This window comes from Cyprinodon tularosa, unplaced genomic scaffold (genome assembly GCF_016077235.1).
Source record: "Cyprinodon tularosa strain WSP-4 unplaced genomic scaffold, ASM1607723v1 ctg352, whole genome shotgun sequence".
NCBI lineage: Eukaryota > Metazoa > Chordata > Actinopteri > Cyprinodontiformes > Cyprinodontidae > Cyprinodon > Cyprinodon tularosa.
This window is the reverse complement of record NW_024039066.1, coordinates 210,541-234,564: the sequence shown is the minus strand read 5'-3', so window position 1 is coordinate 234,564 and position 24,024 is coordinate 210,541. Positions and strand designations below refer to the sequence as shown.

At 38.8% G+C, this 24,024-nt stretch overlaps 2 protein-coding genes across 2 annotated transcripts; both read right to left on the bottom strand.

Annotated features, from left to right (window-relative positions):
- Positions 1-1,558: 1,558 nt before the first annotated feature.
- Positions 1,559-16,570, bottom strand: bcat2 (branched chain amino-acid transaminase 2, mitochondrial). The gene is made up of 11 exons (XM_038295233.1): positions 16,080-16,570; positions 12,167-12,238; positions 11,621-11,821; positions 11,347-11,457; positions 9,696-9,815; positions 9,431-9,594; positions 5,255-5,397; positions 5,074-5,159; positions 4,833-4,973; positions 3,894-3,968; positions 1,559-2,474 (listed from the first exon to the last, which is right to left on the bottom strand). Exons 1-11 carry the CDS (start codon positions 16,095-16,097, stop codon positions 2,433-2,435), a joined length of 1,173 nt encoding a protein of 390 aa, XP_038151161.1. The 5' UTR covers positions 16,098-16,570; the 3' UTR covers positions 1,559-2,432.
- Positions 16,571-16,581: 11 nt separating this feature from the next.
- On the bottom strand, positions 16,582-23,705 carry hsd17b14 (hydroxysteroid (17-beta) dehydrogenase 14). The gene is given in 10 exon segments (XM_038295234.1): positions 16,582-16,736; positions 17,735-17,778; positions 17,781-17,827; positions 18,876-18,943; positions 19,015-19,119; positions 19,962-20,053; positions 20,151-20,217; positions 23,209-23,306; positions 23,438-23,476; positions 23,560-23,705. Coding segments are annotated over 10 exon segments (789 nt in total). The 5' UTR covers positions 23,642-23,705; the 3' UTR covers positions 16,582-16,589.
- Between the last annotated feature and the right edge of the window lie 319 nt (positions 23,706-24,024).

Genomic DNA, 24,024 nt, shown 5'->3' with positions numbered 1-24,024 from the left:
TTCAGTGCTATGATGAGCTCTAAAGCCAGACTGAACTCTTCAAAAAGTTCATTATGGTGTAAATGATTGCACACTTCTTTGGCAACTACTTTCTCAAGAATTTTAGATAAGAAAGGAAGATTGGATATAGGTCTATAACTGACCAAGTCATCTGGGTCAAGAGATGGTTTATTTACAGCTACCTTCGCCTGAGGTACATATCCCTGTAACAGGAACATTAATCACATCTAAAATGGAGATCAAAGTTATCCTTTAATAACTTGGTTGGAACTGGATCTAATGTACAAGTTGAAGGCTTAAATGAAGATAATAGTTTTGCTAACTGAAAGTTCAACTGGATTAAAACAGTCTAAACCTGGTTCAGATTCTATAGTTACCTCAGATGCATCTTATGAAACAGCTCGGGTATAAATTCTTTGTCCTTTTCTTGGTAATGTTAAAGTTTAATTTTTAGTCTATTTGGTTCCACGGTGGCATTAAATGAACACTCCATGCAACAATTCAAACTCGTTATCAGGTAGCTGCTGTTGCATCAAACAGTGCAGGAGGACATTTTTTTTTGTGTGTACATTTACTGAGCTGATAGCATCCTTAACAGGCTCTTGTACAAAATGTACAAATCAGAGAGAATGACATTTCTGAATTGTTTTAATCAACTTGAACTTGAGGAATCTTAAATGTCCGATAACAGTCCAACAGGAGGTCGGTCTGATTCTATTTTTAAAGTCTGGATCAGAGGAAAAATTACTGAAAACTCTTACGTTTTCTAAACCTGTCAGTGAAATTCAGAGTTTTTAGTTTCAGAGTTTACTCAACCTCTGTTTCTGTAGTAACATTCTCCTCAGAGCTAACCTGGTCATGAGCAGGTTTTCTTCAATAAACTCAGTGTCGTCTGCCTCTGCCCCCCTAAGGCAATCCTGTTGCTTTTCCTGATTTTAGTCGGGGGGAATTCTGCTTTTGTTTTGTGCAAAAAACAAACAAAATCATTTACTCTGTCATTAGACACACAAGGTTTCAGAAGCACAAACCTAGCATGGCCTTTTGATGAGGATCCCATTAAAGAATAAGCGAAATGAATTGAGAGAATTAAATATTTATAAGGAGAGGGTCTTGAGGCTGCATATAAATGTCACTTTATATTCATAATATATGAGAACTACACATACATCCATGACATCATCGCCCTCATATTTGCAGCATTGACTTCTTTTACAGGTATTTGATGAAAAAACATTCAGGTGTGATAGCAGAATCGTACAAAACAACTGCACAGTCAAACAACCACTTAGTTTGTCTAAGGATCAAAATGAGGAACCCCATGAGATGATGCACAGGTCCTACCTGTTTGAACAACTTTAAACTTTTAAATCTTCAGCTGCTGATATGTGATTGCACCTAAATAGAATAAATCTACTCAGATTGATGGGCAGCTCCTTTAGTCATCACTGATTTCTTTCAATTATGTCACTGAGTTAAACATAGTGCACGTTGAAAGTGTGCAACTGGGAGCCCTTGTGGAAACTTTTTTTTTTAAAGAAAGAAAACAAAAAGACAAGCATTAAAACCTAAAATAAAAATTTACTGTAAAAACCAAATAAAAGTAACAGCACGTTGAAAAGAAATCTAAAAATGACTCGTTTACAGCTACAATGTGTAGAGAGTAAACACAAGAAGTAGGGGCTAACCGGAGGCGGTCAGGCACTTGGAAGAGAAGGACACGGGTACAGGCTGTGCACAAATACAGTACATTCAGAAAGAGGAGAAAGAAACCGTTAAAGGAGAATACAGCAAGATGTCGGTGACATTTTGGAAGACAGCTGGCCAAATTTCACATCAACAACAAGGATACAATAATTTACATTGCTCTCATAAAAACACAAACTAGTGCAGGAGTAACAGTCAGCGTTTAGTTCTCTTATGCATCTTTGCTTTCTACCACTTGTGCTTGGATCAGTGAGTGCACAACAGTAACAGGAAATACTCACACAGGTGTAACAGCTAAAAAGTTGTTCTACAGTGAACTAATAGTGCAAACTGCAGAGAGGCTGATCTACACACTCATTATATGTAGCTGCTTTTTTAAAATAACCCAAATGTGTCAGTTTGTGCTGACAAGTATGATCACAATGTATGTTTGTTCAGCTAAAATTACATATGGAGCTTTCTTATTCTAAAACGTTAAATGAAATAGTTGTATTCTGCTATTTTTTGTCCTCTTGGTGCTTTCCAGAACCGTTACATTCAAACCTCCAACTGTTTTCCTTTGAGGGGGTCCGTAATAAAAGTAGGGAGGGGAAAAGAGCCCGAGAAGACAGACGGGGACACCCATCCGTCCCCTCAGGCTGGTAGAGTTTAGGAGGAGTGCATTAGTGGGCCGCTGGTCATTCGAACTGGAATCACAGGACTTCAAAACCGTGTGCAAAGACAGCTGCTTAGGCAACCACTGGCGCCCATTCGCTTGGTTTCCGTCCGTACTAGGTGGAGCAAAGAAAAAAGGAGGAGAAAAAGAAAACAAGCCAATGAATATTTATTTAATTAGCACTGAAAAGGTTAAAGAAATTCATATTTAAAACAAAAAATGAGTAATTGATCCAATCAAAAGTGTTCTATGGCCACACATGTCGCTCCTACCTGGCTTTGCTGTGCTGGTTGCTGGGAGACCAGAGGAAGTTGAAAGTTAAAATGAGTGCGCAGGAGGAAAGCATTCTGTCTTGAGCTCATTTAATGTATTTAGGGACTAATTTACAAATATTTCAGATTAGAGGGGTAAATGACAAGCATCTTTTCTGCTCTGCAATAAGTTGGCGTATTGTGGGTGATCTACAAAGATGGCTGCACAAATGTTATGACCTGCAAACCATATTGTATTTAAGGGGGCAGGCTGTTCACCAGGCAGTTTGAGAGTGGCGGTAAAAGGCAGATGAGGTTCAAAGCAATGGAGATGGAGGTAATAATGATGATTAAGAAAAAAATTGTGAGTACTAACTGATATTTATAGTGCACCTCATATGTGCACTATAGGTAGGTAGCCTACCTCAGAGTGCTACCACGCTTCATATAGTGTTATGTTTTATACACTAATGGAGAAAATAAAATATGATTTAGAGATGTGTGCTTTCATATAGCCTCCAATGTCTATTTGTAGACTGTTTTTTTTTTTTTTTTTTTTTTACCAACATGTTCAGTCATTTGTTTAGTTTTGGTTTAGTTGTATAAAGATTCTCTGCTCATCTCACTGCATTATTTGGTGCCAACCTGTGTAAATTTTATTTCTTGCACACAGAATCTCTCCATCCTCTGTAATTGTACCAACAATGACTTTGTTTAATGTTTCCTGTCAGTTGCACCCGAGTTTCACACTACTAAAAAAGATGCAATAGCTGCACCTGCAGTTTATTATTAGAAATGGAAAATCTGCATTTTTCATATAACTTGTGAATTTGCACAGTTTGGTTATTAGAATATGATCTGAATATTGATTCAAACACACCCGAAAAAAACTGGTTTCGACACACTTTGTTAAAAAAAAAAAAAAAAAAAAGGGCACTTTGTGGCTCCTGGAAAGATCTATTCTGTTTGAACAAACATGCTTACAACTATTTTAAGATGCACAAACCTTCTGAAGATCGAGGCCTTAGTGTTTAAATCTGATGTCATTGACAAAATGAACAAAATCCATACATATGGATATATATAATCTACATATAATCTAGCTGACTTTTGTTAATTTAACGCATAAAAATGTGCAACTTTGCAAAAAAAAAAAACAGCTTTGAAAATCAATATTTTTTCTCTTTTGTTTTTACTCCTTACCTTATTAAACAGTTTTACTTAAAGCGTGAATTAGTGGGTTGTAAAATGTGGAGACACAGGCGACAGCAGGATGATCTTACCTGAATATCAGTAAGCTCCTTGAAGAATCTCTTTGCAAGATCTGGACCGTTCTGCATGGTGGGGATCTGATAAGTCTGAAAGAAGGAAAACAATTCCAGGCATCAGGATACAAAGAAATACGGAAGAGGATTAGGGCCACTAAAAAAAAAAAAAAAAAAAAAAAGATAACTGATTTTTAAATTTTATTTCAATTTAGTATGGGAAAAAAGTCAGAATTCTGACTGAATTCTGACAATAAAAAAAGTCAGAATTCTTAGATTAAAGTCAGCATTCTGAGATTAAAGTCAGAATTCTTAGATTAAAGTCAGCATTCTGAGATTAAAGTCAGAATTCTTAGATTAAAGTCAGCATTCTGAGATTAAAGTCAGAATTCTGAGATTAAAGTCAGAATTCTGAGAAAAAAGTCAGAATTCTGAAATTAAAGTCAGAATTCTGAAATTAAAGTCAGAATTCTGAAATTAAAGTCAGAATTCTGAGATTAAAGTCAGAATTCTGAGAGAGTCCATACTAAACTGAAATAAAATTTAAAAAATCAGTTAACTTTTTTTTTTTTTTTTCAGTGGCCCTAATCCTCTTCCGTGAAGAAAAAATTAAAAAAGGACAAAAGCATAAAAACATGACAGCTCCTCCACTGTACTTCACAGTTTCACATCAGATCAAAACTAGTGTGTTTGTGCTAATACAAATCCCAATCCTAGCATTATGTTGACCAAAGAGATAATGGCACAAAAATATATATTGCTCTTACAGTGGATGCTGACAAATTTAATCCAGAAGCCATTTTCTGACTGAACGATAAGCAAACATTTAGTTTATTTAACTGCAATATTCTCTTGTCTTTTGCTTTTCACAGTAAGGAGTGAGCTTTCTCTGTCACTTCATGTGTTTATTTACATTGAATTCTCAGCAAGAGATAGAAACGAAACCAAAGCTCATACCTTTCCTTTGTAGAGGAGGCTTCCAACGGGACAAACAACGCAGGCTGTTCCGGCTCCAAACACCTCCAGGACCCTCCCGGCATCTAAAGCCTCGAGGATCTCCTTCATCCCCATCGTTCGCTCCGTCACTTTAAACTCGCCCTGAGGGAGACGGCATAAAGATGGATAAATCTCTGGTTTCTCCACCCTGTTCATTGAAGTTGCTGAATTGCTCAAATTACAAATGGACTCCCATCCTCACCCAGGCTCTGCCCAGGTCCAACAGAGACTGTCGGGTCACTCCTGGGAGGATGATGCCGTCCAGAGGAGGAGTCACAAGCTCTTTCTCTGCAGACACACAAACACAGAAATCAAATCAGCTGATGGATTTCCAGCACCAACATTTAACAAACCCGACAGAGAGGAACAAAAAAGGAACTCACCTCCTTTTGCGTTGGTCCAGTAGACGAAGAGGTTCATGGTGCCAACCTCTGTAATCTCCTCCTCCTCTCCGTAAAGCCAAAGGACCTGCTGACAGCCCTTCTTCATCGCCTCGTTCTGCACGGCAATGGTCGGCCCGTAATTACTGCACAGAGTGAAAATCAGTTTAAAGATACTCATCTCAATCTTCTACTTGAACGACAGATAAACCAACAGTTATTTTTCAGGACGATTATTCTGACATCAGTCTAACTGATCCCAGACGTGTGCTTCCCTTTTTTCCACATGATAAGAACAGAAGCCTTCACTAATAAATCAAAAAACAGTTGATAGTAAATGGAGGGAGCAGAGCTTGAATCCACTGATGAATCTGAACACATGCAAAATACTGATATCACCCCATAATACAGCCTGGCTGGTGTCGTCTCTAACCCACTGAAAGGGTTTCTAATAAGAAAACATTTGCAGAAAGATGAAGGTACTTCTTAAGCATGAGGTAATAGTGACACCCAGTGTTTGAAATTGGAACTACGGTACTCACAAAACGCTCCCTCTTTCCTCCTTTTGGAAGGTAGAAGCAGGGAAGCTAAATTCAAGATGATGATCGAAAATAATTCAGGCACAGAAACTCTTTATGAAAATACCTTTGAAGCTTTTTGATGCTGCTTTTTGGGTATTTTTGACTATTTCTGCTAAGGGTGTGCAAAATAATCGTCATGACGATGCATTGCGATTCTAATTTTTGTGATCTACTGTATTATATAAAAAAAAATAAAAAAATGAACAATTAAAATACATTAATGATTGTCGCACATCAGCCAAACTAAGTGGAATACAACTTCCAGTCTGGCAGATGTCGCTGCGGATGTGTTGACGCCCGCTGCCTTGTGTCACAAGGATACTACGACGAGTCATATAAAATAAAACATGGAGGACACTGTGAAAATTCGCCCCGCGACTCCATCACATTTCAAGTCAGATGCTTGGATGCATTTTGGCTTTAAAAGCAAAGAAGGTAAAAATGAAATTGATATGATGCACGTAATTTGCAAAAGGGGAAATAAACATTTGAATGTTTTCATTTCATTGGTTTAAAGGACCACTGAGGCCATGTAAACGGCACTGATTATCCTTATTTTGTTATTTTAAGTTTAATGAATCCTAAGATCTTTTTGTCAGTGTGTCCACGCCAGTAATAGTAATATTTCTGTCCAGTATTTGTTTTCATGGCAACACCTCCAAAAGTCGTTTCAATACATACAGCTATGTATGAATTAAGTTGCTTTCAGTTATGTATCAAATGAAGACACGATCCAGATCACACCCAGCCAGTCAGCCACTGGTAAGGGCTGGATCTTTTTCTTACAGTGTTCAGTGAAAATATCGCAATGCATCGCAATATTTCAAGTATCATGATTAGGGCTGCAACAACGAATCGATAAAATCGATAAAAATCGACTTTTAAAAGCGTTGGCAACGAATTTAATCATCGATTAGTTGTGTCGCGCGATTAATGCGTCATCCGCCGCCGCCGTCATCCCGGGGAAGAAAAAAAAAATACGGCGGAACGAGTCAGCGCCGCAGTTGCAGTGTTGCCAACTCAGCGACTTTTCAGACCCCTCCAGCGACTATTTTTTTAAAAAGCGACTAGCGAAAAATCTGGCGACTTTTTACGGTGTCACTGGCGGCTTTTGGAGACTCTTACGTGAAAGCATGTATCTTCCTACTCTTGTCCTCCAGCGGCAGCTGCTGCCGTGGGGCGCCTCCCCCATCCCAACCCCTTTCTCCCTCTCCCACAGGAATCCCTCTCAGCGCTGCAGTCAGAGCCGCAGGATTTTAGTGAGGAGTTTACCCTCAGCGTCCAGACTGCAAATGAAGCGCGCATGCCCCGGGATTGACGGCGCAAATTGATCACAATAATTAAAATAGCCTGCGCTTTGTAAAGTGAAAAAAGTCGTAACATGCAACTTTTGTAAAAACAAATGAACATGGCACGGAAGCACCACTGTTATGACGCAGCACCTGAAAAGAAAACACGTTGGAGCCTTCAATGGCAGTGAAGAGAGCTGATCAGCAGGATGAGCGGCCATGTTTGTTTCATTTTAAAGTGGGGAAACGTAACGTTAGTTTCTCAGGTAGCTCATCTGATGCTTTCCTTAGCTTGTTAGTAGGTTACAGACAGTGATAAGGTTGGCTTCTTATTTTACTTTTAATTTCATTTGAATTAGCTTAAGCAGCGTTTATATTTTCTTTATAAATAAATTAATTTGCAAATTATGAGGGCAAGGCTTTTAAAGTTTAAATCTTCTGGCAAAGATAAAGTAAAGATCCTGCAATTTATGGAAGTAAAGCAGAAAAAAATCCAGCAAGATCAGTAATATGTCAATTAATTATATGCCACATTTCCATGTAAATATCTGTCTTTGGAGGATGTGTTTTTTAACACCCCTAGTTCTCTCATTTTTATTCCAAATACAATTTATAATTTGAATCACAGGGCTATTTTTATCTCTATGGTTCAGTATTTTCTCAAGTAGCAACTTTAACTGCTGTACTTTCCTGTCTTAAAAGGCAGAACTCTTCTAGTCTAAAAAAAACCTCATTTGTTAAAATGGGGGGACCTATTGTTTGAACCCCTTAGGGGCTTTAAAAACAAAAATGTCTCTTTTTGCGCTTTATGAAACAAAGTACCCTATATTTTGTGGATGTACAGCTACATTTCTCATGTAAGTTTGCGTAGTTTTAACACAAACATTTATTTTTCATATTGCACCAGTACAGTTAATGAGCAACCTGTACTTGTGTGCTTGTTTGTTCTGTCTAAAATGTTTATTTTGGAATAAAGAGGTTAATATAAAAAAAATATTTTGTGTCCGATTCATCGATTAATCGAAAAAATAATCGGCCGATTCATCGATTTTTAAAATAATCGTTAGTTGCAGCCCTAATCATGATGCATCGTGATAGAATCGCATCGTGGCATGTGAATCGTGATTTGAATCGATTAATGACTTCTTTGCAGATACCCACCCCTAATTTCTGCTCTGTTTCTCTTGCGACCTCCATAATGCTGCTATGTTCTGGCTACCCTGAGAGCTCTCATTTGATTGGTTTAGGAACCAGGATGTAAACACGGGCTACACTCACTAAACCAACACTGTTCTGCTCCATAACTCAAAGTTTCAAAGGAGAAAATCTTGACTAAGATGTTGTTAATTGAGAGGAAAGCTTGTTTACAGGAAATTTTAAGTCCATCCTGGGTGAAAAACGAGAATCACATTTTTCTCCTCTAAACAAAGAAAATGTAGATTTTGTTAAGAGTCTTGCTTTCTTCTTCTTCTTTTTTTTTTTACTATTTTTATTTTTGTAACTATTTATTTGATCTTTACTTGAACTAGTTTCATCTTAAAATATTAAATAAGGAAACCCGAATGTGACCAAATTTTATCTACAAAGACAAAGATACCTGAAAGGAGAACATTTGGACAGGACTGATTTAGGAACCATGTTATTTGAAGACATATTACTAAACCTTTGCAGCGTGGCGATAAACAGGCGTCCTGTCTGACTAGTGCTGCTAAATTGGGCTTTAGGGCGGATGCTTTCTTTCACCTTTTGATGGGAAGAGAGCGGCTCTTTAATGGCTCACCAAGCGGAGTGGATGTTGAGTGTGATTATGCAATTATCCAGGAGCTTAGCAGGTGCTGCAAGCAGAGCCACGTGGAAGCCTGAACAAACCCAGAGGAAGGAGCTGAGAATCAAGCTTTTCTCTTTTTGTTCAGAAGTGCCGATCAGGTCCCCACAGACCATCAGCGCTCGTTGACAGTAGAGGCTCAGCCACACAGAGGGAGATGAAGTGCCTCTGGCGGTAAACCCAGCCTTTACATTCCCCGGATTCCAAACTGACTCCACATCTGGGAAAGCAGAATATGAAAGGATTCCGACCTGAGGAGCTCCAAGCTGCTCGTCCAAACAGGCCCCAAAGATTTCTAGGAGGCAAAGTAGGATTAATTTTCTCTCTCTTCTGTCTAAACTCCATTTTCTCTTTCTTCCTTTAACAGATAGAGATGTCTGGATTCTGTCAGCTGAACATCAGAGTTCTAACCGAAAGGAGCTGGACCGAACCCAAACCACCACAAAAGAGAAGTCAGTCTATCACTCTGGGGATGAAAACTCACCCGCCCATCTTGTACGCCCCGACTCCTCCTTGCCAAGCACGGACAAACCCTGGATCCGCAAGCAGAGAAACTGGGTTGAAGGTCCCCGTGGCGAAGTACGGTCCAACAGGCCCAATGATGACGAAGATCATTGCCTTCCCGGGTCGAGACACACCGAGAGACGGCTGGACAGGGAGGCAACAGTAATAGGAGCAGGAAAACATTATAAAACATGAGAGTTTCAGCCATTATGGAGGAGCGCTGAGATCATCAGGCCCAAACTCACCTCAGTTCCTATAAAAGTGGGTCGGATGTAGAGGCTGGCGTCCTGGGAGAAAGGAACCCAGTCCTTGTCCAGCTCCACCAGCTTCTTAATGCACTCCAGCAGTTCGGCTTTATCAAACAGCTAGAAAACAAACCAGAGATCACCTTTAAGGTCCAAAAAACATTTTCCTTTTAAACACACATTACTAATCAGACGTTTCACAGGGCCTATGCTGACGAATACGATAATGTTCTGAAACATGTTCTTTTAAAATTATTTTTTAATCCCATACATACCTTTTTTTTATGCTTTTTTTAACGAGGTGGCCTAGTGCAACTGCATGGTAGCCTGATCGAAAATGGACTCTAGAAATTTGGAATTACATCTGCGACCAGTTGACAGCACTAATACATGAAATTTGTAAACTGCCAAAAAACGCTATAGAAGAAGAAGAATGAGCTCTATGCCCTGCTTCGCTACTTCCTGAACTTCAGCAGCTCTTTTCTTTACGGTCTTTCATTACTGAACAGACTGATTAATCCAGGCGTCTGTCCTTTCTTTGTCTGCAGAGACAGACTGAGATGAATCAGGCGAGTGGGTTTTCAGTGTTCCTACAGCATAAGGCAAGTCAAATTCAAGACTTTTTAATGCCACTTGAAATACAAATTTAAGACCAAATTCACAAGAAACACAAGAAAAACCTGCTTGCGACAACTTAACCCAAAGGTTTATTTTAACATAAACCACTGCACTAATGTTTCAAATCTTAAAAAGCTTCCCATACAAGAAGAAAGCTAAAAACACAGAAATTACAGATATATTTTAACAATTATTTAACTGAATTTACAAACTTTGTTTTAGCAGGGAACAAAACAAATCAGTTTTAAGGACACAACATAACCAGTGCTAAGTCTTTTTTGCAGCTATTTTCCTTTGTAACGTTTTCTTAGTATGTTTGATTTGGTGGTAAGTGGAGGCGTTGCAGAGACAAGGGTGGAACAAAACTGAGAAATACCGGCTGTTTCTCGGTAACTCGACTTTGACGCTTTGTGTTTCATGCTTTGCATGTGCGACTCCACTGCCTTAATTCCCATCGTTCTGAGCTTGAATCGCTTCTTGCACAAAATCCACTGAGCCTCATGTATGTTCCCTGGTTTTAGCCATGGAGAAAACTCTTGGCTGGAGACAATTTTGGTTACATTTACACTTGCTCGTATTTTCCAGACAAAAAGTTAATGCTGCATCTCCCAAATGTCCCGGCCGCAACAACGCTTTTATTGGTTCCACTATCGGGACGGAACCAATAATGGCGAGCCATTATTTTTTTAAATAATAAAAAAAAAAGGTCAATTTTATTTAGATTACAAAAATAAATCATAATAAAATAAATCCTGTTTATGATGTTTTAAAAATTAAGACCTACGAAAGAATGATTTAAGACATTTTAATACCAATTAAGGCCTTAGTTTTATTTTGAAGAATTCAATGCCTTTTTAGACTTTTTAAGGACCCGCGGGAACCCTGGTTTTGTCCAACAGGGCAGCGGTCTTTTGGAAGGAGGCCTTTTTATTTTTAGCAGTCCTAAAATCTTTCAGTGCTGTTGCAGCTCTGATTAATGACATATGGGCTGATAAGGAGCTGCATTAGCAGCACATTTGGGGTTCAAACTCACAGGCAGGCAGCTCCTCTCCGCGCTCCGATGCATCCTCTCCATGTTCAGCATCGGCCTGAACAGACGGATGTGGTCGTCGACTCCACGGAAGGCCTTCATGCCTTCAAACAGCTACAATAGAAAAAATATATATTTTTATAATGTTAAATGTGAGGAAGCAAACACAGGAAGTGTGGGGAGTGCGTAATTAATCCATCAATCCTCACTTAACTGCACAGTAAACAGTTGCTGCATTTAATAACAGAGGGTTCAGCTATTTGTTCTTTTTCTTTACCTCTACAGAATAGTGCAGGGCGGAGGAGGCTGGGTGCAGAGACAAGTTCTGGAAGGGTTTGATCTTTGGAGCTTCCCAGCCGTCCGCCTCCGACCAGTTAATTGTCAGCATGTGGTCAGAGAACTGTTTGCCGAACATCAGCGTGGACGGGTCGGGCTTCGGCTTGCATTTCGGGTTGCGTTCGATGGTGAGATCTGCTGCCTGCGGCAGAACCGGAGAACCAGAGGAAGGAGGAAGGGAGAAGAACAGAACAGAGCAGGCCACGAATACAGTGATTGTTTTCAAACCGGGTATTGATTAAGCATGCTTAAATAAAAAAAAAAAAATAAAATATTGGAGTAATAGTTCTGTTTTTTTTTTTTAATCAGGTTCAATTAAACTGAATTAAAAAAAAAATTAAACAAGGAAAGAGTGAGAAAAGGCGAGAGAAGGAAATTGGTTATCCATGAGAGGAAACCTTTTTTTTTATAACAAAAATCTAAAAAAAAAAAAAAAATTCAATAAACAAAGCATGTGCAGGTCTTACCCGACAAGTTCCCTACTTACCTTAAAGGAGCTGGCAAATCTCAGGGAGCCAAAGGAGAAGGGGAGAGTCTGAACAAGTCGTGCATGGAGCGCCTGGTAAAGCAAACAACAACATCTCAGTTATCTGGAGGCTAAGAATAAAAATAACGTTTCACCAGGTGACTTGCTTCCTTCTCATTAAGCTATAGTGAACAAACACATCAGCTGCACTGTGTCTGTGGGAGTGTGTGCCTGAGCACCAATCAGTTTATCTGATAGTCACGGTATGCCTCTCCTGACACTCGGCAGCAGGACACCAGACTGGAATAGAAACACGAGGCCAAACCTGCACAATTCAATTCAATTCAGTTTATTTATATAGCGCCAAATTCACAACACATGTCATCTCAAGGCACTTTACAGTTCAACCAGATCATACAGTCAAATTGATACAAAGTTTTCTATCTAAGGAAAACCAGTTGATTGCATTGACTCATTGACTCAAATACAATCCCCCACACTAAGCATGCTTGTAGCGACAGTGGAGAGGAAAAACTCCCTTTTAACAGGAATAAACCTCCAGCAGAACCAGGCTCAGTGTGAGCGGCCATCTGCCGAGGCCGACTGGGGTTCAAGGAGACAGAAGCAGAGATACAAAAAGCAGCTGTAAAAGGCGGCCCCGTCCAGGAAACACGCAGCCAGGCAGACGAGCTCCAAGGCAGCTCCCATGCCAGAGGACGAAGAGAGCACATCCACTCAGTCACGGTCAGAGAAACAGGACCACACTGGAAAACAGGCCGATCTCCAACATCTATTAACAAGGGTGTTGATAGAAGCAGCACAGCTGATGTTTCTTTCCAGGATGACGTCACAGCCAAACAGGAACAGACGAGGCAAAGCTACTCTGAGGAAAAGCAGAGAGAGCAGAAGGTTAGAGATTGAATTAACAGATTCTGCAGAATAGGAGAACAGAGAGAGAATGAAGCAGAATGATGAAATGGGGGTCCCTATGTCCTCCAAAAGTCTAAGCCTATAGCAGCATAACTATAGAGATAGCTCAGGATAACCTGAGCCACTCTAACTATAAGCTTTATCAAAAAGGAAAGTTTTAAGCCTAGCCTTAAAAGTAGACAGGGTGTCTGCCTCACGGACTAAAACTGGTAGTTGGTTCCACAGGAGAGGAGCCTGATAACTAAAAGATCTGCCTCCCATTCTACTTTTAGAAATTCTAGGAACCATTAGTAAACCTGCAGATTGAGAGCGAAGTGCTCTGTTAGGAACATAATGACAATGAATTAAAGTTAGATGCAGAACTGCCAAAGAACTGAGAGGGGGGGGACTTAACATCTCGTGGTTCTGAGTTCGAGTCCCACTCCCACAGACTGCCACTCTGGGTCTCTGAGAAAGACCCTTAACCCCACACTGCACCGAAAAGTGGCAGCCCACTGCTTCCCAAGCAGATGGGTTAAATGCAGAGGTAAATTTCTCTAATGTGAGATCAATAAAGTTAAATTATTATAATTAAAATTAGACCTGCAAAACAAGATAAAACAGCAACATCTGTTGTTCTGGAAAACCACAACAGAACTGCAGACAAATAGATAATCTGTGGTCAGAGATTCAGGACTGATCTTTGGAAGTAATTACAACAACTTTCAGCTCCTTTTCTGCCACATAATAACCTGCAGGGTGTTTACATAGTTGGTCAATATTTAGTTCTTGTAAAACAGGTTCTGTCAGTATTGATTTACTTTTGCAGCTCTTGTGGAGGTTGGCAATAATCTACCTGAACAGACCTCTAAACACAAGAAGGTCAGAATCAACTGTAAACTATGACCAGGCTTAAGAGCCAAAACAAAGGAGCTTTTTGTTATAAGATCCAACTGAAGGGAAACTGGAGACGCTGATAAAGAAACACCATACAGGGAAACGCCTCCAGAGAAAGGAGAAAAGAACAGTGGACCTGCTCTGATGGATCACATTCAGAAGTCCTTCATGATTTCTTCTCACATTTAGATCCTTTTACAAACAAACTGAATGGGAATAAAAAAAAAGATGGGTGGATGGTGGAGGAAAGGGTTAGGGATGTCTTGCAACATTTGCTAACATGCTAATATTTACCCAATACGATATTAGAATCAATCATATGAACTTTAATTACTTATTTTTTAGCCTGAAATCTTAGAAAAAGTTCTATAAAGGGAAATAACCGAGTTAGTCCAGCCTCCCTGCCATGACTACAGCTGGTGTAAGATGATGCTGCATGATTTTTAACATCTGCAGGTAAATAATGTCATAACTCTGGTATGTGCTAACTTACACCACTTAGCATCTTTTATTGGCTTCCTATTCAGCTTTGAATCTATTTTAAAGTTATTTTGTGTGATTTTGAGTCTTTACATGATCTTAACCTTTTTTATTAGTCAGAATTGCACATTTATACTCCATCACATGCTCTTGGATCATCTGCTTTAGGCACTCCCAAATACCTCTGCAGCTCTGGCTACTATATAGTGAAATAAGTTGCTAATGAGGGTCGATAAGGTCCTGTATCTCTTTTCTGTCTTTTAAAAAACAATTTTTTCCTCTGGCTTTAATCCCAAAATGAGTCAATGTCTGTATTTTAATGTGCCACTCTTTCATTCTGTTTGGGATGTGTTGATTACCATTTATCAATACTTTACTTACCGTTTTATATATTTGTCAAACACTTTGGGCTGCTGCTGTGTTTAAAGTGCCGCAGAAATAAACATGGTGTGGTACCCAAAGAGACCACACCCATTTATTAACCAATGGGTTAAATAAACTTTAAACACAAGCAGCGTTTCTATCAGCTTGCTTATATTGGAGATTTCATATGCAGACTGATAAATTCCAATATTTGTTTCTTTTGGCTGATATCAAAGAGATTTCCAATGTCCGATTGCGGCCATCGCTATAAAAAGTTGCCTGAAAAGAAGAATAAAATTACTGAATACATCAGTTTTTAAACCAGGTAGGGAATTTTTGTTATATCATTTATTTAAAAAATATATTTTTAGTGCTATATTTTCTTTAACGATACCCATTTGGACCAGAAAAATAGTTTAAACTTGCTTTAAATGTTTTGATAAACCAGTATTAGAGATTGGACCAAGTTTACCAATCAAAGTTTTGTGCAAAGATCCACTTGTAACTTGATAAAGTAGATAGATTCTTAAGGTTTGAACAAATGAAGCTGAACCATAGAAGACACACTTTGCACCTTTCAGGATTGAATCAGCAGCAGACATAGATGCATTATAAATGGATTAAGTTATTGCTCTTTCTGCCTTCTGCACTGACATTTTACACCAAGCTATATTTCTTTTTTCCCTTTTTGCAAATTCTGGAAAGGAAAACTATGCTCAATTATTTGAATATATATACAAAAAACAAGGTTGCAGAAAGGGAAAGCATGTGAACATTCTGAACTAATACATTTTAACCATGCATAAGAAGCACATCAGCCTAAATCAAATAAGACTTTTTTTAAATTTATGGTTTAGCAGCAGGTGAAATCGTGAATTAACCTCTATGTTGCAGTGTCCAAAAAGAAAGTACACGTTTTCAATCCATATGGGGTCTAAAGTTGCGCCAATATAAAAATACCTTATTTCTTACATTAAAATTATAAAAACGAACGCCACGCGTAAGCCGAATTTGTCGTCTACCCTTCAGAGTTCATATTCCAACTTTTCTTGGTTGCTGAAGATTTTAACTTTTAGGAGAAACTTTATTTCAATCTTTAATGAAGGAAGTCTGGTGAGCGGTCCTTTCCCCGCAGACAGAGCTGAGGAATTGGACCCCTGGCGGGAGCCAGTCAGATCTACTGTAACCGCTTTCTTTTTTCCCAGTGTAGTCTAGTTAAATATTGTTCAACCACTGCAATCTGGACCAACAGATAAGGGCCACATCAGCCAGTGAAGTCACTCACCGTCCGGAGGGCTGCCATCTCCTCTACGCTGATAAGCAGAGATTATTCGTCCGTGTGGAAACAAATAAAACTCCAACTCTGTTCCGCTCAGCCAGCCGCACAAAGCCGATTTATAAACAGCTTATTATATTTGAACAGTTGTTCAGTAATCGTGTTGTATAATATATCACAGTTTTAATTTTGCAGTTTAATAATTAAAAAACATATAAGATGTGCTGATTAAATACAACAAAACATGAGTTTTCCAATGGCATTCAGGAAGTTATTGGAGGCGTGACAAAAGCCTGGAATCTGATTGGCTCAGAAAAACAAAGGTTACTCTAGGTCAAGCTGCTTGGTGTGGATTGGTGTCTCAAGAGGGGAGTGGTGTGGGTCCTGTTACAGTTGACCTGGATACCTAAACATGCCTTAACCACGGAAAATGCCTAAATTATTTTCTTTTTCCACTGGAACACAAACATGTCTGTTCTAATTTTAACATAAGCTGTGTTGTCATAGGTTCACAGACCCTCAGGTTGGGATCTGACTCTTGAAGCCATAATTGAGTTCAGCTCCTCCACTGAGCAGCAGGTCGATGCCTGTGCAAAACGAAGCGTCTGCAGCCAGAAACACAGCAGCAAGTCCACATTCGGCCTCCGTCCCCATCCGACCCATCAGCTGTTGGAGAGGAAAACACAAGAAAGAGCTTGAACAAGGCCACATTGTGTGTTTGGAACAACGCAGTTGTTCCCACAGTTGCTGCAAAGCTGTAAAATCTGCTTAAATAGCTTATATTTAAAATGCCTCTCGACTTATACCACATAACGTAACATAAAAAATAAACTTTATCATGCTGTGAGAGAAAGACAGCCGTTGGAAATAAATCAATACAGTGTTTTGCAAAACTATTTATATTGCTTGACATTTTCCATGTTTTGTTGCATAACAACCACAAATTTCATTCTATTTTATATGTAACTGAGTGAAGGAAAACAGCCTCTAAATAATAAATTGAAACTACTAGTTCCATGATACTGAAAGCAAAAGTTGATTTAGGGTTTATTTAAGCATATCAGGGGAAAGATGGGCTACAAAAACAAATGGAATTTTACTTTTCTATTTGCATCATATTTTGAAAACTCTTGTACTCTTCCCACTTCTTAGTTGTTGGTGTCTGTGTCAGTCTGTCAGATAAAAATCTGTGTTTGCAGAGAAAGATTCAAGACGTAAAAAGTCTTTAGGAAAATCAAACAAAGTATAAATAACAACAGATCACTCACTAGGAAAAAAAAAGAAAAAAACTATATTTAGGGATGAAACATCTGATCATCAAGTTGTTCTATTTTCAGTTAAAACAATGATCAACTAGTTTCCTCAGATGCTTGTCTAATTAGCATTTCAACATTCCAGACTTGGTGACTTATTCCCTGCTGGTCCTAAGAATAAAGGTGTTCCTTCTACAACATAACAGACCGGTTGTAATGAAGCCATTTGCCTCGTTAACAAAACAACAGACTAGAGCAGGAGTGTTTTGCTAATGCACTTGAGCTGTTACTTTGTAATACCAGAAACAGCTGGAGACTTTTCACAAGGCAAACCAGTTCACCACACCAAAGCCCTGAATGCTGATTTTATATGAACGACCCCCAATGCTTCATACATTCTCCAGGCCTCACCTGCGCATTTTCCCCCGCCCGGATGGTAGCTTCCGGGCCGTCTGGGCTGCAAGTTCTTCCCACAGAGGAGTCAGCACGTTCCCTGGAGAGATGCTGCAGCACATGTCCGACACTCATTGATACCCAAACTAATTAATACTTCTATAGTTTCTTTTTCAACATAGATTTTTGTAAATGCATAAACATTTTGTAAACTTCTGTTTTTTTAGTGAAACGATTTGCTATAAAGATGGCTTCAATGATGACAGATTGTCCGTGGATGTGTTTATCATCAAGCCTGTGCAACAGAATGGTGTCCCCACCAGTGCAGAGCTTGCTTAACAATGGCAGCAAGCTACTAAAGGCATCTCCACACCCAGTTAAGTTAAGATTTTTGGGAATCCTCTTTGCTAAGAGGGTCAGCAGTAGAGACAACTTTGCCTCTGAAAGTAAAAGACCAAGATTAGGAGGAACAAACACAGACAATAAAAAACAAAACTTTTACTTTCTGATGAATTCAATATTGAGTAGAGGGAAGAAATTATGAGTACAGTAAAGCATCCTGATAGATTCTTTTTGTGGGGCACCATATTATCCCTGGGAAGGTGCTCCCCTAAGAGCACAGACACGAGGACAGGGAGCAAAACATCCTACAAAAGCCACAACTGCAAGCAATTCAGGAATGGTTTAGTGCAGATTTGTGTTTTTTTTTTTTTTTTACATTTAATATAGCAAAAGAAATCACCTGGTTCAAAACATAAACCTGCTGGTCTGGTAAAAGGTTACATCTCCGGATAATTAAAGGTCACTTTTAGGAACTTTAATTCTAGCCGTCTAGAATTTCTTCTCTTTGGAGCTCAGAAGTTACTCCTGGGAATTACTTTCTGGAACATACATGTAACTTTCCACAAGCTTACAGGTTATATCTTTAGAGGCTAAAGGTTACAGAAACTTAAAGTTTAACCTCAATCTCTCCTTTCTGATAAGCATGAAAATATGCACAAGTATATAAAGCTGAAGAAATGATCTGTTGGTCAGTGTTAAATAGAAATGGCTTAGGACTCAAAAAGCTAAAGAATAGAAGCTTGTTGATTTGACCGGATTTTGTTTAACTTTTTCTGCTTTGACTGAGTGATTATTTCTGGAATAATGTTTTGCTCACCAGTTTACTCTCACATTGTGACCACTCTCATCCACAGCCATAGCCTTTGTCATGGAAATGATTGCCCCCTTGTGGAGGAGAATTTGCATTACAGAACAGCCATATGCATTTGTAAGTTTCTGATTCTTTCTGTACTTACTTTGGTTGCAACATAAGGTGCAGCATCTTTCTGACCTATGGTGGCTACTAGACTGGAGACATTAATGATGTTTCCCTGACGCTGACGTAGATATGGTAATGCAAGCTGCAGGGAGAGGGAGACAAAAACATATTTCCAGTTATGTTTTTTGCCCTTATGAAATAAAACAATTCTAGAATAGATTATATGGAACATATAAGTAGGTAACATACCAGTTTCCACTCCTCTGATGATTCTTTGGATTTCACATCAAGGTTTAAATCAATATATCTTTGCAAATGATTACTTTTTTTACGGAAGAGGATTAGGTCCACTGAAAAAAAAAAAGTTTTTTTAATTTTATTTCAGTATAATATGAGAAAAAAGTCAGAATTCTGACCCTATCTCAGAATTATGACTTTAATCTGAGAATTGTGATTTTAATCTCAGAATTCTGAATTTTTTCTCAGAATTCTGACAACTAACAAACATGTTAGCATCAGCCGTAGTCATGTCTGTTTTTGAGACTAAACTAGCTCTCGTGTTTTAATCACCTTCTGCTTTTCCATCAATGAAATGGCATCACTGGAGACCCCTTGAGCACGTAAAAAGTCGCATAATTCCTTAATTTTCCACCAATGTGTCACTGACCCTCCCAAACAACTCACATCTTTGTCAGTGAAGCTGAGTGCTCCCACATCTCTTCCATCATGGTGCCCATCTACATTAAGATCCACAATTCTGAGATTAAAGTCAGAATGTGAGAAAAAAGTCAGAATTCTGAGATTACAGTCATAATTCTGACTCTTTTCTCATATACTTAAATAAAATTTAAAAATCAGTTAACTTTTTTTATTTCTTTAGTGGCCCTAATCCTCTTCCGTACTTTTTCTTTAACATTTGTGTTAAAAAAGCAAAATAAATAAAAAATAAATAATAAAAAATTGTGGACACTCATAAAAGCTTACTTTGGAAGCTAGGAAGTAGCTGATGATGTTCAGATTCAGGAGATCCCTGAACTCCTCTGCCGTGATTTCATCAGTCGGTTTGTGAGGAGGGTCTGACATGAAAGATAAAAAAAAAAAGGAAAGAAAAACTCCAACATTAGTCGCTGTATCTCGATACCGTTATGACAGCTGCTGAAGGAGGAGACCTACGCCAGCCTGCGTTGTTCACCAAACAGTCGATGTGTCCATAAAGCTCCACGGTGGCTGTGATTAATTGCTGAAAAGACAAAGAAAAATATTAATCAAAACTGGAGATTTCCAGATTTATGGTCATTTTCCCAGGATGCAATTTTAACTCACTGAACATTTATTGTCAGTCTTAATATTTATGTTTTGATATTTTTTTCCAATCTTTTATGCATAATAATCAACACTGACCTGTAAAGAAAAAATAAAAAAGCATTTGATTTTAGTTCAATATTTTTAGAAATGAAAATTATCATGTTAGGACATATGTACCTCACAGTCGTTGATATGTCTATAATATTTATAGAGTTAAAGTGAATGAAGCATGCCATTCAAATAAGCTCAAGTAAAAGGGTCTTTTAAGCTAAATGTTTAAGAAAAGAGAGTCATCTTAGGGATATCGAGTCTCCATAGCAACCATTAGATGCTAGCTGCATGTTAATTGGTTGTTTTTAGAGCAAAAAGCTGGCATCACAAACTCACATGGAGTTTGCTCAACTTTGCTAGTACTTTGTAAGGAAGCTGTTTGGCACCAAAACACTCAAACAGGACTTTTGGTGAAACAAAGGTTCAACAATCACTTGATTCCCAATGTAAGGCATGGTAGAGAACTATGATAGTAGTAGCAATATCACTTTGATAGGCCAGGACATTATAAATAAAGATCATATAGCCTTAACCAGAATGCTGGACCAATTAACCTCCCTCCATGATCACAACAGTCTCAAGACAGTGATAATTAATAACAACAACATAATAATAAAGGTTTATTGATCTCGCACTGGAGAAATTTTGCTCTGCATTTGACCCATCCCCTTGGGGAGCAGTGGGCTGCCACTGTGCGGCGCCCGGGAAGCAGTGTGGAGTTAAGGAGTCTAGCTTTGAGACCCAGAGTGGAGGCTGTGGGGATCTAACCAGGTACTTGGAACCTTCTTTGAGCACAAGCGCACTGCTATAACCACTAGGCCAACACTCCCCTATAACATGTGTGCTACTTTATTTCTTGATAACCACAAAACAGCATTAGATCGAAGGCAACCGGACTGTAGCTCAGTTTTTCTGAAGTAGTTTCGACATCTATCCAGGAGGCTTTGTCAGTTCTGTGGGCTCACACTGATGTTTTTAAGCAGAATTGAGGTCCACCCTCCTAAGCACATTTCAAATCAGATGCAAATCAAAGACCCACCTGCCATTTTCCTGTATTCTTTTTAAAAATGGATTTGTGTTTGGCTATTTCAATTAAGATGGCTGTGATTGTGTTACTTCTAGGGAATGAGTTTCAGCAACAAATAACAAAGGCCACAAACTTCTTTAAAGTCTGTAAAGTTTGGAACAAGCTCCAACTTGGTTCTAGAACTCATTCTAAAGAATTTAAAAAAGCACACTCATCATGATTTAAATAGTCAAATACAAAGCCTGTACACAACAAGACTATATAACAACTGAGGAGAACGACGGGTGGGCTTTTGATTTGCATCCGTCTTGAAAAGTGCTTAGATAAAGCTTATAGTTAGGGTGGCTCAGGTTATCCTGAGCTATCTCTATAGTTATGCTGCTATGGGTTTAGACTTTTGGAGGACATAGGGACCCCCATTTCATCATTCTGCTTCATTCTCTCTCTATTCTCCCATTCTGCAGAATCTGTTAGTTCAATCTCTAACGTTCTGCTCTCTCTGCTTTTCCTTAGAGTAGCTTTGCCTCGTCTGTTCCTGTTTGGCTGTGAAACATCCTGGAGAGAAATATCAGCTGTGCTGCTTCCATCAACACCCTTGTTGATAGCCTGTTTTCCAGTGTGGTCCTGTTTCTCTAACCGTGACTGGCTGGATGTGCTCTCTTCGTCCTCTGGCATGGGAGCTGGCTCGGAGCTCGTCTGCCTGGCTGTGTGTTTCCTGGACGGGGCCGCCTTTTACAACTGCTTTTTGTATCTCTGCTTCTGTCTCCTTGAACCCCAGTCGGCCTCAGCAGATGGCCGCTCACACTGAGCCTGGTTCTGCTGGAGGTTTCTTCCTGTTAAAAGGGAGTTTTTCCTCTCCACTGTCACTACAAGCATGCTTAGTGTGAGGGATTGTATTTGAGTCAATGAGTCAATGGAATCAACTGGTTTTCCTTAGATAGAAAACTTTGAATCAATTTGACTGTATGATCTGGTTGAACTGTAAAGTGCCTTGAGATGACGTGTGATGTGAATTTGGCACTATATTAATAAACTGAATTGAAATTGAATTGAATTGAAATTACTTAGGAGGATGGACATTGCTCGAGTGAGAGCCGAAAGAAATAACAAAAACTCCTGGATGGTTGTTGAAACATCTTCAGAAAAAACGATCGAAGGTCCGATTTTTGTAGTTTCTGTTTTGTAGTTTCAATGATGACTTAGAATTTGCAAAACTATTTCTCTCTTGATGTTATTTTGCTTTTACATGATGATTATCAGAACATGTCTGTAAACTAAAACTTTTGTGAAATGTTTTAGTAATCTGTGGTGGCTGGTAATTATTCTTCTTTTCAAAGCCTCCATGTGGTTGCACAGTGGGTACATGGTCCGCACTAGTACCTGAAAGTATTTAGATCCTGCGGTCTGGGCTTGTTATGTAAAGTTTGTTAGCTCCCTTCATACATGCCTGCCTTGTTAGGTACTTTGGTATCCACCTAAAAATCCACATAAAACATGCATATTGGGTTAACTGGCAATTCTAAAGTTTCAATAGGTAAATCTGGATTTTTTTTCTCTCACCAAATGACTGCTGGGAAGACTGGATTCCCCAAAGACCCTTAAAATGGGACAGATTTATATACATCCTCAGTCTTGTTCTGCTATGTAGAAAATCAGAGTTTCATGGTATTCCAAACGATTTAGATACAGCTTTTTGTTAAGTTTACTTTTAGTTTTAATATATTTTGTGCATTAATTTATTTTAAAAAGCTGATTTTCATCAGGTCATAAGATAAGAGACAAAGTGAAGAGCCTCCAGCTCAAATGTTGTATTTGTGAATGTTTGCACCTGAGTATATTTTACTTTACCTTGATCTCCTCTTCCTTGGTCATGTCACACTTCACAAACTTGCATGAACCTGGTCCCTGCGTGTTGAACTCTGCTTCTTGGGCTTCACCTGCTGCAACTGAAACACATAAAAGCTCCAAGTTTCCCACTCAGCGAGCAACTATTTGTTAGTAAGGAAAACCAATGTTGTGGTCGGATGCATTCAGCAGTTTTGCATTGAGAAATGTGAGGGAAATGTGCAGAACTGACCTCCTCTTGCACAAAACACCACCTTGGCTCCATTTTCCACTAAAGAAAGACGCAAAAATAATCAGAGCTCCATTTCATGTTGCAATCATAACAACCACTAGAAATACAAATGTCCACAATACCAAAGGCTTTGACAATCCCTCTACCAATCCCTTTGGATCCTCCAGTGACAATAACCACTTTGTTTTGGTAGCGCAGAGGCATTTTGGTACCCTTCTGTCAGCAGCGCGACGTGTTTATCTCCAAAAGCCCTGACGTTAGCATTAAATCAATATTTCAAGCTGACTGCATGTCTGGGTCACTTTTACTTTACAGTCTCCAACTGTTTGTTTTGTAAAGTTTAAAGTCCCAGAAAAAAAAGTGTTTTGCTCTTAGTGGAAATCTAGCAACTTGTTATAAAACTCCCGAAAAAGCATTATCAGCAATAAAATAAATAAATAAATAAATAAATAAATAAATAAATAAATAAATAAATAAAATCATTACATACGAATAATGATGTTATACAGAAAATATAGACATAAATTAGAGATAATAAATAAAAAATCCTGCCTCAGAACTTAATTAATCCTCACACAAAGTAAACC

What these genes read in the sequence shown, in the direction of transcription:
- bcat2 (XM_038295233.1), bottom strand. An exon ending in CCCTGCACTATTCTGTAGAG is followed by an intron (nt 11,458 to 11,620) that starts GTAAAGAAAAAG and finishes TTTCTATTGTAG; the next exon opens with CTGTTTGAAGGCATGAAGGC. An exon ending in GGGGCGTACAAGATGGGCGG is followed by an intron (nt 5,398 to 9,430) that starts GTGAGTTTTCAT and finishes CACTCTGTGCAG; the next exon opens with TAATTACGGGCCGACCATTG.